This window comes from Camelus bactrianus, chromosome 16 (genome assembly GCF_048773025.1).
Source record: "Camelus bactrianus isolate YW-2024 breed Bactrian camel chromosome 16, ASM4877302v1, whole genome shotgun sequence".
In the NCBI taxonomy this organism is placed as follows: domain Eukaryota; kingdom Metazoa; phylum Chordata; class Mammalia; order Artiodactyla; family Camelidae; genus Camelus; species Camelus bactrianus.
Genome location: NC_133554.1, coordinates 40,639,843 through 40,655,257, shown reverse-complemented (window position 1 = coordinate 40,655,257; position 15,415 = coordinate 40,639,843). Strand labels below are relative to the sequence as shown.

Genomic DNA, 15,415 nt, shown 5'->3' with positions numbered 1-15,415 from the left:
TGTTGGGGACACTGAGGTAAACAGAGGGAACAGCCCCTGCCTTCACCAGCCCACAGCCAAGGGGAGAAATGCTCCCAGCCGCCTCAGAGAAATATACAACTGACTGGGAATTGTAAATATCTCCAGACATCCTGGGACCTGCTTCCCCTAGCATTCCTAACACCTATTTATTACACAAACTCTCAGAATAATGAATGTTTTGTCTTAAATTTAAAAATGCCTCTTAGGGGTGGGTAAATTAATGTAACCTTTTGGGAAGGCAATTTGTTTAAAAAGCGAACATTTCAATATACCCCCTCTTTAAGCCAGCAATTTCACATCTAGAAATCAATTTCAATGAGTAATGAGAACAAGGTACGAACATCCGCACGTGTTTTTTGGTGCATTCATGAATTCAGCCAATATTTACGCAAAGCCTGTTCTGTGCCAGGCTCTGTGACAGTGGAAGGGAGTAAGTCAGTGGACGAAACCAGATAAGATCCTTTTCTCATAAAGCTCACATTCTGGTGTTGTTTATGCTTCCAGTTTGTGAAAAACTGGAAACAACCTACACCTTTATGGGGAAACAAAACATGGCACAGGCTACAAGGCTTAACCCTTCGGCAGCCTTTCCCTGATAAACTCCCAACTTATAACTATGATTTGGGTCCGGTTGAGCTCTCCAGCCCACATCCTGCTTTGTCCCTTGCCTGCCTGGCTTCAGTTATACAGACCCCTTAAGGTTCTGAAACACGCCAAGGTCTTTCCCCTTCTAGGGCCTTCACATTTCCTACTTTCCCTCCCTGAAACACTCCCTGCTCACCCCTCCTCACCAGCTCTCTTACTTTGCTCCCACCATCCCCCCAGCCCTTCCAGGCTCCTCACTTGGCCGTCTCCTTCCCAACTCTCAGGTCTCTGCTTCAATATTACCTCCTCAAGGAGGCCCTCCTTGACTACTCCACCTCAGTAGGCAACACCTGCTGCCTTCCTGGCACTTACCACAAAATTAAGGTTATATCTGAGCTTACTTATTTATTATTTGCCTCCTTTATCAGTTCTAAATTCCATGACAGTAAGAAATTTGTCTCCTTTGTTCATTGCTGGGAACACCAATTCCAGTGCCTGGTGCACAATAAGTACTTCATAAGGATCTCAGGAAGGCATGCCCTATGCAGGTGTTAAGTGTAAAAGTGTTACAATTAATCAACAGATATTGACACATTATTGGCATTGGCTTTTTAAGTATTATTTTTCAATTCTTCATTGCTTGGATTCTTAAGTCTCTGGTTTCTTCCTCCATTTCTTTTTGCACATCCCCCCACCTCCTGTAATTTTTTCTCAAGGAAACTGGGTTGCTTGCTCTGTAGATTTTCTCATAGTTTGGATCGTGACTGCATCCACAAGGTATTTATTAACATGTTCCTCTGTCCCTTGTATTTCCTGTAAATTGCAGTTTGATGTAGAAGCTTGATCACATTCAGGTTCCTTTTTTTTTTTTTTTTTTTTAAAGAAAACTACTTCATGATGGTGTAGTGCATTTGCATCAGGAGATACATGATGTTTGGTTGTCTCTCTGTAATGTCAGCAGCCGCTGATGGTCAGTGCCCAGATCTATTATTCCATCAGGAGATATAAAAGAATGATATTCAAATTCTACCTTTCCTTCTTCATTTATTACCTGAAAATCTGCTACAAAGACGTATATCCCATTGTTAGTGATCTGGTTATCCTGAGGCACAAGTCAGATCAGAAAGGCTGGGTAAAAACTCTCCCTTTATTTACCAGTATTCAATTTATACCAATGGTTTCTTAGTATCTTCAAAGGTGACAAGTGAATTAAAAAAAAATCATTACAATCAAATGGATTTAAACATATTTGACGTTTTCAATACATTGTAGCTAATATTCTCACTGATCTATTCATACGTCTCATCTTTGGTCATTAATGCTTATTCAGGTTGTGCTCCTATAATTAGCTTCCCAGGACTGCCATAGCAAAGTACTACAAATTTGGTGGTTTAAAACAGAAATTTGTTCTCTCACAGTTTTGCAGGCCAGAAGTCCACAGGGAAAAACGTATTAGATGTTCTCTGTAGGGTAACTCATAAAAGTGAAAACTTGAAGTATGCATAAACAATTATCAGGGCTACTGTTAAATAATTTATGGGACAGTCCCTTACTGGAATATTGCATAACCATAACCATCACAGTAATGGAGACATGACAGCAACAGAAATGCTAACACTGTGATGTGAGGAACAACAAAAGGATACGAATGCGAATTAAGTTAATTACAGGGCACGAAACTATGTTCATGAAAAGGGATTGAAAGAAAATACTCCAAATTGCTAATATGATTATTGGAGGGTGATAGATTAAGAGTTATTAATTTAATAGATTTTTCAGTACCATGATTATTTCACTTTTAAAATACTATTTTTCTAAGTGTGTAAGTTTTTCTCTTTCTGCACACACACAAAATAGTTCAATTGTGTTTCTCCATCAAAGAACTCGGGGACCCCCCACCTTGGAGGTCCTCACAGATACTGTCATCCTGCCCTGGGACTTCTGGGACTAAACGGATTGCTGTCTTGGGCTCCAAGGCCCAACTTTTATAGGTCATTTCCTGTGTGACTCAGTGTGATCATGTCCCCACGCAGAGCATGCTCCTGCCTTCACCTCTAGTTGGCTTAACCTCAACTGTGAAGTTTTGGGGGGAATCCTTATTTGGCCTCCTGTACTCCTGCTCTGGCTCACAGGTGCCTGTCTGAACCGTAAGTTATGACTGCCTTCCTGTGATCTAGACATGTGCAAATAATAAACCCAAAAAGGGAGGAAGAGCAGAACCTTCCCCAGTTATTTTCTTTCTCTTGGCCTTCGGTGAATTCCAGGCCAAATGTGGAAAGGAACGTCTAATCCCACGTCTTAGGCTGATGGAAAATTCTTCTGGGTCTTCCTTCTGCTAATGGGAGCTCCAGTAGCGGCATCACCCTTTCCTGCTTCCCAGTTCCTGAACGTCAGCATCCAAACAATGGTTATTTGTTTAGGCAGACTGAGAATGCCATGTAATATTTCAGGAGAGGATTTTCGCTGAGCCTAGTAACACCCCTGAGAGTGAATGACTGGCTGGGACACCCTGACCGAGGCTGGGGCCTGGTACCCTCATGTTTGCTACTGCTTTTCTCACATGGGAGATGGTGGTACTGGCCTACTTTCAAGAGGGCAAGTCACGCCTGCCCTTGCTGAACACAACTCTGGGAGGAGACCAGTTGCACTTTCTTGTCCAGTCTCCTTTTAACAAGGTCCTTCTGCAAGATGGCTGCCTGGGCTGTCTCCTCGCTGGACTGCAAGTTTCCCACTGTGGGAGGCCAACTGGTCTGCCCCAGGCTGTACGTGGCCTCGTTTGGGCCTATACTATTACCTACTGAGCCCAGTGGCCCGGACGGTTCTGGGAAGGGAGGTGGCGAGCGGGCAGCGGGGCTGCTCACCTGCTGGGTGGTGGCCAGGCAGTACTCTGCTGTGCTCAGGATGCTGCAGATGAGGCAGAGTTCCTCGACAGTGAACTTGGCGACTTCTGAGCCCTCCTTCTCCTTGAGGAGGCTGCTGATGGTCAGCCCGCCACTGCTGCTGGTGGTTCTAGGGAAAAGGAACAGGAACTAGTCAGGCTGGGACTTCTTGCTTGCTTCCTGAACTGGAAACTGCACCTCTTAAGACAAAGAAAAGGGGGAAGGAAAGGCTGGACATGGCCCAAATAAATCCACACACAATGAGTCCCTTTCCTACTGACCTTACCTTGGCTGTCATCTGTTTAAATTCTCTGGCCATCAGAAATAGGAAGAGACGGTCCCCACGGTGAGCTGGTCATCAGTCCTATGAACTACGATGATGCCGAAGCTCACAGAGAAGGCTGCTGTGTGGCCTCGGCTTAGCTTGAAATTTCCTGATCTACAGAGCTCAGCCAGGATCACCTGAAGCACAGCTGCTTCTCTCAGTTAAGAAAGTTCTGCATGGTAATTTGTATTTGTGTGCGTGGAGGGGTTCAAAAGCGAATGTTAAGGCATAGTTTCTGTCCAAAGGCCTGGCTACCTCCAGAAGCCAAAAAACACCTCATCCCTTCCTGTTGATCTAATAATGTGTTCACAAAATATAAAAATGCAGGTTTAAAAATCACTCCCTGCAGTTATAAAATTTCAACTGTAAGATGCTATGTTTTTAGAAGATAGAATTCAATGACATTTACCTTAAAAATAAAAGAGAAGTATTTCCTTAAAAAAGTTTTTATTACTAGTAATCAAGGATTTGAAAATACCTCAATTTCTAGCACTTATCAGGGTGTGAGGACACCAGCTCTCTCCTTCCACTGTTAGTTAGGGGCGCCAAACTGGACAATCTCTTTAGAGGTCTATTTTAGGAGTTTAAAGAAATGTTTAGACTATGTGACCCAGCAGTTCTCCTTCTGTTCAAGGGTGCTTTTCTGAGTGTTATTTAAATTATCAAAATAGTGAACCCAGTGTAAACGATCAATTAAGAGAATGATGGATAAAAACCTCAGAAGTTAGCTGAGGTCCTTCTGTAGGTTGGAACATCAAGGCACCACTAAAAGTGTTCTGATGAATATTTTTTACTGTGCTGACTGTTCTCTGCTCTTCTCTCCCCTTCTCTGGCGCTTGGAAGGAAGACTGACCTCTACAGACTTACCACCCAGGCTACCTGGCCCTCCTGCCTCATGTTGGTTTCAGACGACGGCAGATGCTCCAGGATGTCGGGGAGGTTGAGGAGGGAGAAGTCTGAGTATCAACTAGTCCTTCTGGTCCCTCTGCTTCAGTGTGATCCTGGCGGTGACTGTGGCCCTCCATGACTACAGTTTCTGTTGGCCAGCTCTTTGTCCATACTCCCAGCTCTCAAGTGAGTTTTAAAGTAGGTACCAATCACTCATTAGTGTCTGGATGCTTCAGAATCCCGTTACTTCCTTTCTCCTGCCCCTCTTTCTGTGAACAGTCGCTTTACAACAATATCCTAGCTGAGTACAACGTTTGTTTCCTGCTGTGACACTGGGAAAATGCTCATAGCGTGATGTTAAAGGAAAGCAGCAGGCAATAAAACTGTAATCAATACAGGCCCGCTTCTGTTAAATAAACAAAAGCACGCAATCACCCATGTTATCCGTATCAAGAAAGAACAGAAAAATATATACTGAGAAGTTAAGTTTGTTTTCTCTGGGTGGTGAGATTACAAGTGATTTTTATCTTCATCTTTGTGCTTTTCTGTGTTTCCTAAACTAAAATGAACTTGTATTATTTTGAAAATCAGGGTAAAAGTATTAAACATTAATTTTTACCAAAGAAACTCTCATTTGTGAAACACTTCTGTTACTTCAGATCTCTTGTAGAGTGTAGGGATTTTATTTTTCTTTCCTCCAAATAATGTGAAACTCCTATATATGACCCATTTTAGTGACAACAGAAACGAATTCCAGAACTGATGAATTTAGCTACGAGGATGACTTATAAATTACTCAATTCTGAGACGTTACTTTAGGTCATATTCTATTACAATCGAAATTGGTATGTAACCAAAAACATCTCTGGCATTCAAGTCGATCCACTTATTTCAAGCAATAAGGACTATAACAATAATCTAACACTCTAGAATAACACAGGGAAGCCATAATTAGAAGCTATAATTAGGAGCTGTGCTATGCTCTTAATTATATGCTCCCCTCAAATCCCACATCTTTAAACATCAGACTCCATCCAGCACAGTAAAACACACACACCGTAAGAGAGACATTGGCATGTAATCAGACGGAGGGAAAGGCAGACCTTCCCATCTACCCATCATCCAGGGCACGCTCTCCCTGAATGGGGCCTGAGTGAAACTGCCCTTGCTGTTCAAATGTCATCTCTACCATCACCCTACTTTTTTCACCAAGTACCTATTGCCAAAGCCACTTAAACCAAATATACATATAATGGGACTGACTCCCTTAAGCCCACTATGGGGGATCTGAACCATGCTGGGAGCCAGCGTGGGCATCTCTTCTGCGGGACCTGATCAGCTGTGGAATCCCATTCGAGAGGAAACAGTCTCAGACCCCTGGGAGCTCCCTAAGGGCATTTTCCTCCCTGACACTCTCAGTAGTTCAGTAAACAACTTCAGAGTGGATTTCCCTAAAGATCGCCATATTTGGATATATTCAGAATCCTACGTCACCCCTCAGACCAGGAAGAAGAGGACTCACTTGGGCAGGTTGCCAGAGAGGATTTTCCAGGCATATTCTCGGAGGTACTTCTGGAAAATAGTGGTCAGAGCGATCATGGGCTCCCCGGTACTGAGCTGGGAGCACTGCACCATGCACTTCTTGTAGTAGACAAAGAGGTCGGCGCAGCTGGGCAGCACGGCTCCCCCCTCCTCAGGGCCCGGCTTAGGCGGCCCCTGGGCTTTGAAATCAGCCACAAATCGGTCTATTAGTTCTCCAAGGTTTCTAAGAGGAGGAAAACATGAAATGTTATTCTATTTCAAGAAAGATAAAGCAAATGTGCTTGACTGTCATAAGGAAATCAGTCCTAATGCTTCTTACATTTAAAACAAAAAAAGGTCATGATGGCAGCAAATATTTAGATATCATTAACCTAAATGTACCGAGGAGAGAAATGCCTAAACAAAGAGAAACTGTGAAGAAATATTCTAACGCTCTTTCTCCATTAATGCAGTTTCCTCTTACAACTTCCAGAATCAGAGGTGGAACACATCTGGGGAGGAGAGAAGGTATGAGCAGCTCCAGGCTTGCCCCAGGTCACAGTGGTGATGATGGTTGCAATTTTCTCCCATTTCCCATTCAAACATCACTGAATTTGCCTCAGTCACACTGAGTCATCACTAGTTAGAATTCCTCAGGGCTGTGTAATCGGTCCCTGCGCTGTTGTGCTGTATGAAAGGTGGAGGGTGGGAGGGAGGATGTTCCCACCCCTCTCGACATTTTACGTTGCTGTCTCAGGCTACAGGGAATCTAGCTGTGATTTTAAAATGTATTTATATAACAGGGAGAAAAAGACAAGAACCACACATAGTATCAGTTAGCAGGAGCAGGAGAAAACTGACGGAAGCTTCACTCAAGAGCTTTTGTCACTGAAAGTCTGTCACCTCTGGATTCAGCCACTCTGCTCTCATAGAACCTCAGGCCTGGGCACGTTCCTGGTGATGGCGGCAATGGTCAGCAAGTGGAGAAGGGGCTCATTGGCTGATCGCCCCTTCCTTACACCCTCTTTTTCCCTCACCTTCCTGTTTAATCGCCCACTTCTCCACTGTGACCCCACGCTCCCGCCAGCCTCGCCCCAACTGCCCATCTGCTCCTTCTCTACCCCAACCCTGGCCAAGATGCTCTCCCGTCCCCAGCCCTCCGCCCATCCTTCATGCTCAGCTTGGGGGCACTCAGATGACTCCTATCCCAATTTCACCTTCTGTCATCTGTAACACACTGACACTTTTTTTTTTTTTAAACACTTTACTGTACGGTGGAAGGACGTCAAATATTCAGGAAACGTGCTGACCTTTGCCCTTTCCGGGCCCACGTGGGCAAAACTCATCAATAAGGGCTCTTCTTCACTGGTCTCTGGTGTGATTTCACCTGAGACAGCAGCGCTCTGGCCAGTCACTTCTAATGAGCTCCAGTTGCTACAAAAGGGGAAAGCTGTCTGCTCAGAGGGCTAGAATCTTCTCCTCTGTGTCATGGATGTTACCGTAAGACTCTTGAGAGGAGAGATAATGTTTATGTGACTGCTACGCCCCCTAGGCCCACCCCTCATGCTTATGTGGGAAGCTAATCTCCCATTCATGCAATTTCCCAATACATACTCAGCTGATCAACCTCTACATTTTCTTCCTGGGAAGGGAAGGGCGGGAAGGGGTGGGGGAGGGGGGCAGGGCTGGTGCACTGGCGGAGAGCATGCGACAGAAGGCAAAGGTTCCACTTCTTATGAGAGATTCCAATCTCCGAATCTAGAGTGCCAACCAAAATGCGGGCCCGAGCTCAGAAGCGTTTTTAATTTAACCATGCATCTAATTCCCCTGGAAGCTGAAGTCAGCTTACCTCCTCACCTATCTCCTATTTCAGAGCCAACCTGATGAGTAAGACTGTAAATTAATTATGACCGCAGAGCAGAGCAAACTTCCACTCAAAAAAAGGGACTCTAAAGATCTTCTGTATTTTGCCGAATGTCTACTGAGTTATTTCCAACACTGTTCTCTGGTGTGAATGAGAAATACACCAGAGGAATCAGCCTCTCCCTTCCATCTTGCACTCTCCACCAGCCTGCTTCTATGCCATGCAAGACACTAGAAAACAAGTAATCAGTGTCACAGAGCAGAAGAGGAAGAGTTATCCGCTTGGGAATGGGTAAGGTTCATTCGTTTGTGTAGAGGATCCAATCCAATCAAATGCTGATAGAACACTTGGTGTGTGCAAGGCTCTGTGGGCTGTAAGTATGAGATATAAATGAATTCAACTAAAAAAGGGAAAAGATTATCATTTTTCCAGGCACCAAACACTAGCTTGAGTTTTGGCAAGTTCTTACAGGAAAGACGACTGGAGAAGGGGATGTGGGCAGGTTGACCCGTTGACTGGAGTCACAAGGATGCGCCTTTCATACCTCAAAGCAATTCCACTCGGGTAAGAGTTTACAAAGGATCAAGTCCTGACTACGGTGCTGTGGGGGTTAAGACACAGCATCTGCCCTTTAGAAGCTCTGACCTGTCGGGGGAGAGAGGACCTCTGACTTAGGGTCTCCAGATCTCAAGATGGTGACAAAATGCTAATTTTGTGGTACAGGCTATGAATAATTTGTTATAGACAAAGGAAATAACAGGAAACTAGAGAGAAAATCTCATAGCAGATCTAGGCAAGAGAACAAAGGCCTGGGGTCAGAAGTACAGAATACAGTGTGAGAAAGGAGGATGGGAAGGAGGAGAGGGGTTGGCTAAGGAGAAGATACAGATGGAGAAATTCTGACCCACAGCTTGGTTTACACACGCCTCTGGACTCCTACAGCAAACTATTCAGACCTTTATCCCTCCATTCTGTGTTCCTATTTTTTTGGGTCTCTCTCTCCCACTAGCCTATGAGCCTATAAACAAGGTGCTGTGCTGGGTGCACTGTAAATGCAATTCCATTTAATCTTCACAGCAGCCCTGGTACAGGGCATTAGTACCCCCATTTTATAAATGAAGAAACTGAGGCTGAGAAAAATAATATAACTTCCCCTAGGTCACAAAATTCATTGGAGCTGGAATTTGAACTTGGGCCTGTCTGACTCCAAAGCCAAGCTCTACCCTCTCTACCACGCTTTGATTTAAAAACTCTATACAGATATGTGGTATCACGATTACTGCTGTGATTCACTCTCTCCAGCTTAAAGAAACATGTCAGGGATGCAGGTGGTGTCTTCTACCTTCTTCCCTGTAGCTTGAACTTTTTACCTGAGAACGGGAGAAGCCTTACAGGCGGCTATGTGAAATCCTGCTGGGAGTTCCACGGATACATAGAACGACCTAGGAATAAAGACGATGGGAGCAGTGATAGCAGAGGGAAAGATTAAAACATGAAGCGAGGAAATTAACTCAAAATAAACAATCAAAAAATTTAGTTTCAGAGAGACTCTAGGCTTGACAAAGCCAGAGGAGGACTCTATTTCAACAAAAGCTACTACAGGGAACTCAGGAGAAGGCGCAGAGATGGAATCACTAATAATTTCTTGGACTGAGAATGTCACTGCCTGGAGTGAAGAAAGGGCCTGTGTAGAGAAACCTCTTCTGCAAGAGTCAGCCAAAGAAAACCATCACAGCCCCAAGAGTGGAGGAGAGACCACTGACTTCCTCCTTGAACCCACACAAAAACTGAGAAAGTCGCTCAAACAGCTTAGCCCAGCCAGCTCAAGAGGTGGCTTTGGGACGTCCCCACTCCTCCTCCCACCGGGGCCCTGGCTCGCAGTCCTCCTACTGCTGCTTGGCTTGTGTCTGGGGCAGGTGCTGCCAGAACCCTCCCTACGCAGGTGGGAGGCTGGGGAGATGGGAGAGAGCAGACCCTGTGCCAGGTCCAGCGGAGAGCTGGCAACACCGACTGGCCACCCAACTGCCTGGGAGTCCGGAACAAGATCACAGGAAGGGCAGGGCAGGCCCAGTTCCCAAGCGCTGTTTACTTGTGCCAAGTGCCAGTATGTCACCTCATTTCATCCTCACCACTAATCCTGGGAGGGGGCATTATGAACCTCACTGCAGAGGGAGGTTAAGCACTGTGTACTCGAGGTCCCAGGCTAACGAGTGTATAGCTCGGACTGAAATCCAGGTCCATCCGGCCTCCAGGCCCACACTCCTTCTACCACACTGTGCTGGGTCTCTGTCATCTGGGAGTTTGTGAATGGCCTAAGGTTTTCCTCCCTAGCTCAACAAGAGTAGTAACTTGAGCAAAATCCCCACCTGAGTTCCCCACTCAGTCCCCACCTGAGTTTCTTCCCCAGTCTCAGGATTCTCTGGCTGAAGGGAGGAAGGGCTTTGAAGAACCTCTTAAAAAAAATTGTACTCAAAATAGTGTGTGGGTTTATGTGGATTTTTTTTGGCAGCCGGTCTGCGGCTTTCATCGGGATGTATGACTCAAAAGAGGTTAACAACCTACTGCTTTAGGCATTATTCTGTCTGATGCTCTCCTTTAACAGACGAGGAAGGGGATTTCTGGAACCCTGTTTTCTCCTTCAAGCTCCAGCTGCTTATTCTGGAGCAACAACAGCACGACCTGCGTAGTTCTCCTTCAAGTAGCTTCTGCTGCTGCCCTAGTGCTGCGGAAACACCCCAGTGAGGCCAGATGGCAGGGTGAGGGGCCAGCACCTCATTTTTCACAGAGAAATGGATAGTCCCTGAGGAAGGGAGGGCTGGCTCTTGGCCCAAAGTATCATGAACAATGAGTATGGCTTTATCTGAATCAAGGCCACGTGAAAGAGCAGATCCCAGAATTATACCAGACAACGCAGAAAAGTGACTCTGCAGGAGCCGGGTACATTGGGGGAACGTACATGGTTATCTCAGATAATGCACTTTAATAACCCCTGGACCCAATTGCTTTTAAGCCTTTTTAAAAATAAGAATTTGGATTGATAGAAGAAGGGGCTATGTCCAAAAACAGTCATACAGGAGGTTGCTCCAAGACCTGTTAATCTAATAGGCAAATAGCTCCTCCTTTTTCCTGCCCCACAAGGGTGTCATTAATATCCCGAGAGAAAACTTTCCGAATGCAGGAGGCAGAGTGCTTTCAAAGGACTAAATGGCAACAGTAACTACTGTCCATTTATGTTCCTTCAGACAGAAGCCCAATGGATAGAGAGCAGGAGAAAGCTGGGGCTTTACAAGGCCAAAAATGTCAAGACAGCTTTTTTTTTGGCGGGGGTTGGGGGAGGTGTGGCAAGGAGGTTGTTTTCAGTAACATGGAAGCTCTTCTATAAAGTTCATTTTCTGGGGTTTTACTATGAAGCATTTTGTAATCACGGAAGGAGTAGAAACAATCTATAAAATCAAATAGGTTAAAATCATAATGTTTCATGTAACATACAAATACCCACCTGAAATGTTCTCTTAATCTTATGGTTTACCACTGAAACATACTTGAAGCAAGAATTTGATAAAATGAAAGAAGCATTAAAAAAAAAAAAAAAAAAAAAAAAAAAAAGCTGGGCTTCAGCACCAAAATGCTTTTCCAGAGAACTCCCCTCAAGAACTTTCTCACAGCTGCTCTTGTCCCTGTGTGAGCCACTGTCTGGTCCTCCTAAGTGCATGCTTCAGGCTATGTGGCCTCTTCTCGGGGCCTGGACCAGCCTATCTCCAGTCAGTTCAGCTGTTCCAGAAAACCAGCCTTTCCAAAATCTGCCTCCTGGCATGGAAGGGCCTGCTACAGTGGCCCTAGCTGGGGACGGAGATCCAGGGATGAGGAGGGGTCTCCATCCGTTGCATGAACAATGGACACTGGAAAAGGAACCTGCTCCCTGGCTGTCAGGAAACTCGGCGGCAGTGGGCTGCTTTGTAAACACTTTCTGGAGGCCCTGAGTTTATAAAATGTATATATATCAAATGGATGACAATCCATAAAAGAAAATAAGAACCTATCAGTCCAAACTGACATAAATAAACAAACCAACAAGTGGGGGAGAAGGGGAAGCTCTTCCTTAGAGTAGAACCCCAATGAGTAAATGCAGAAGAAATAAAAGAAATAGACTATCAACATGTAGCAAACATTACAATAATAACTGCTTTAGGCAGGAATCGTCAAGGGATGTCAAAATGAGTGGGCAGAGTATAAGAAGACATGGGACATATTTACACAGTCCCAAAGTATCCCCCACAAGACACTTATTAATTACAAAGAGAAAAACAGTAGCTTCATAGGGAGACCGCTAGCAAACAGAACTTCAGCAAGTGGTCAAGGTCAACCTCAGCAGTAATGGGGCAAATCCGCGTGAGGTGCCTCCGGACATCATGCACTGTGCACTGAGAAGGACGCAACGTCACCTCTGTGGTATTCTTGCCCCAAAAGCACTACCTGGATTTAATCAAGAGGAAACACCACCAACAGAAATGAAGGGCACTGGATGAAATAGATGATCAGCACTTTTTAAAAGTGTCAAGGTCATGAAAGACAAAGAAAAGCCTGAGGAATTATATCTCAAAGGAGACTGGAGAGGCCTGACAGCTAAATGCAGGACTGGATCTTGGACCAGAAAAAGGATGTTCGTGGGAGGAGGTTACCTTCCTGATTCTCATAACTGTGGTTATACAAACTGTTAACATTCTCTGGGCGAAGGGCAGGTGAGAATTTTTTATAACTTTTTGGTAAGTCTAAGTTACTTCAAAATGAAAAGTTTAAACAAATTATACTTGAGAACACGTACATCCGAGGTGAGGCTTTCTTTCCCCCCTTCCCAGTGCCTGGCGCTGCAAGGCCTATGGGCAGACACACGGAGCTAGATGAGGACCCAGTGCCCGCCTGGGAAGGGGGTGCTGGCATCTGTTTGGGACGTCATTAGAGTCAAACTCAGGCTGCTAAGATTTATAGGCACAACACACGATAACATTCAAAAGGCATAAAAATATCCTTAACAGGTTTCCAGGGATGGTCCCAGGCAGGCCAAGTGCCTCCTTCCACCTCTAGAAGGAGCTGTGCCCTTGTGAGGCCCAACCCGGACCAGAGGCGCGAGAAATGCAGGAGAAAGTGGCAAATACTCGTCACTCACTTGTCCTGGGACTCAATGTACACGTAGAGATGAGGCTCAAAACACTTGGAAACGATTCCATGAAATGGATTGTCTGGGGCTTTAGGCTTCCTTGGCTGTAGAGGAAAAAAAAAAAAAACCCTCTGCTTGAGCCATCTTTGCAAATTTTCAAGTGGTTTCAAAGAAAACATCCCTTCAAAGTTCACTCCTAACTTATACATAAGAAGCACTCAGTGTAACTGGACTGGGACTATGTCCTGTACTATGATTCATGCCAGTTTGTGAACAATAAGCCAGCTCCGCTGGCATCGTTTGCGTGCTCTGTTTGTGTGGTGACAGATTTTCTGCTACTTTAGTAACACACGCATTTTCAATTTGGAAGATCTTCATCATCTGACTGATATTTTAAAAATGTAAATCCGAGCTAATAACAGCAACTTATAGCTGTGCAGTGCTTTGGAAAGTATAGAGTGCGCCCACAGGATCTAATTACAATAGCCTCCATGTAATACATTGTCATCACGGGCCCAGCACTTTGACACAAAATAGTATATCATCTATTCCTCACGACAACTTTCCATGTAGGAATTACTACTACTATTTTATATCTAAAGAAAGGGAGGCTCGGAAGGTTCTAGCAGTCTGCCCCAAGGCATGTGGTGAAGCTTCCCATCTCCTAAACTAGAACTCTTTCTATCAGATCACTGCTTCCTGCAATGCTTCCCAAGACTGCTGAATTTCATCAAGTGTAGGAAAAAGAAGGGTAGGGGGCCAACACAGGGTTGCTAACTTTTTATTTTGCTACTTTCTACTCTCACCACAAGTTCCTAAAAGAAAGAGTATTTTACACTCAAACATCTAAAGAGAGAAGACAATAGCATAAAGGGAGTCCTTCCCAAGAAAAGATAGTTGGTGACTTTATATCAGACAGAAAGATAGACAAACAGAGGAGCTCGTTGTTTTGTCTTTATTTTTTGCCTTGGACCATGAAAACCTGGCTCAGCACTGGTCCCCAGCTGATAATGGGAAACCACTCGATAAAAAGGTCATCTGGGCAGGCAAGCATTGAAATACTGTATTTGCTACTTAGTTCCCTTCCAAAACATCTGAAAAATGAGCAAGGATCGTCCCACAGATTTCTTTCTGTTCCTAAAAAAGAGTCAATTCTACCTATTTCCTTTTGTTGGCATTTGAAAATAGAGGACCCTGAGCCCTTGCCCAGGGTTGATACCAGAATACACTTTGGGTATAAATTGGCACCCAGAGTATGTAAGCATATGAGTTAAACTGCTCATATTTTTAAAATTAAATATAGGAAAAGCTAAGCCCCTAATGACAGACAGAAATAATGATCATCTTCTTCTAGTAATTAAAAAAAATATAGTAATGGTTAAATACATCTATAAAAGCTGGTAATGATCACCAAAAATTAAATGTTAATCATAGATATAGCCCATTCCATTCCATATTTAGCTTTCTTCCCTTTTTACCTTTTATGAATTCCATATCTTTAATTTTTTTGTAGGATTTGGAGAAACTCTGGTCCATCCCAAGAATGGCTATTCTCTGGGCTATTCTCTCTTTTCATCCAGAAGTCACTGCCAAAGTCAGGCCCTAGGCTGAGACTGTAACAGACTCTCAAGATTGGGTTCACTGAGTTACTGGTTGGCTCCAAAGTTCCACTTCACTTCAGATATGCCTTAGGAGTTTCCCCACATTTCTATTCTATTCTATTAAAATGACATAGTATGATGGTTGTGACGGTGTGGTCCTTATTTATTAGTTTTACATTCCCCAAGTCAGCTATTTAATTTTCATTATTTTATTCTTTTCAATAAGATGATCTGCCAAATGAATAGATAAATGTGATTTAATTTGTCTAACTTTTGCAGGATTAGATATCCTGATTTTAAAACTGGAAAATATGGCCACTATACCCATTTAATTAATTCATTAATTAAAACAGAATCTCCATAATTATAATTATTCCTTTATTTATATTTTGTTCCCTTGATAAAAATAGTCACACGTCTTCAGAATAGCTTCCAGAAATTATAACTGGGAGTTTATATAATATAGAATGCCGTCATGCTTTAAATCAACATGCATATTTTTGTATTGGGCTTCATTTACTTACTAATTTATGTGTACTTTTCCAACTATTGACAATGTTTTAATTTATCACTTTA

The 15,415-nt window shown here is 44.0% G+C and overlaps 1 protein-coding gene across 4 annotated transcripts in view; it reads right to left on the bottom strand.

The window, feature by feature from the left end:
• VPS53 (VPS53 subunit of GARP complex) overlaps positions 1-15,415 on the bottom strand; it is a 127,528-nt gene that overhangs the window by 43,178 nt on the left and 68,935 nt on the right. For all 4 annotated transcript variants that reach the window (XM_074343195.1, XM_074343193.1, XM_074343194.1 and 1 more), the window contains exons 13-15: positions 13,248-13,342; positions 6,221-6,463; positions 3,468-3,615 (exon numbers count right to left, since the gene is read on the bottom strand). In XM_074343195.1, coding sequence (XP_074199296.1) covers positions 3,468-3,615; positions 6,221-6,463; positions 13,248-13,342 — 486 coding nt within the window. The remainder of the gene's footprint in view (positions 1-3,467; positions 3,616-6,220; positions 6,464-13,247; positions 13,343-15,415) is intronic.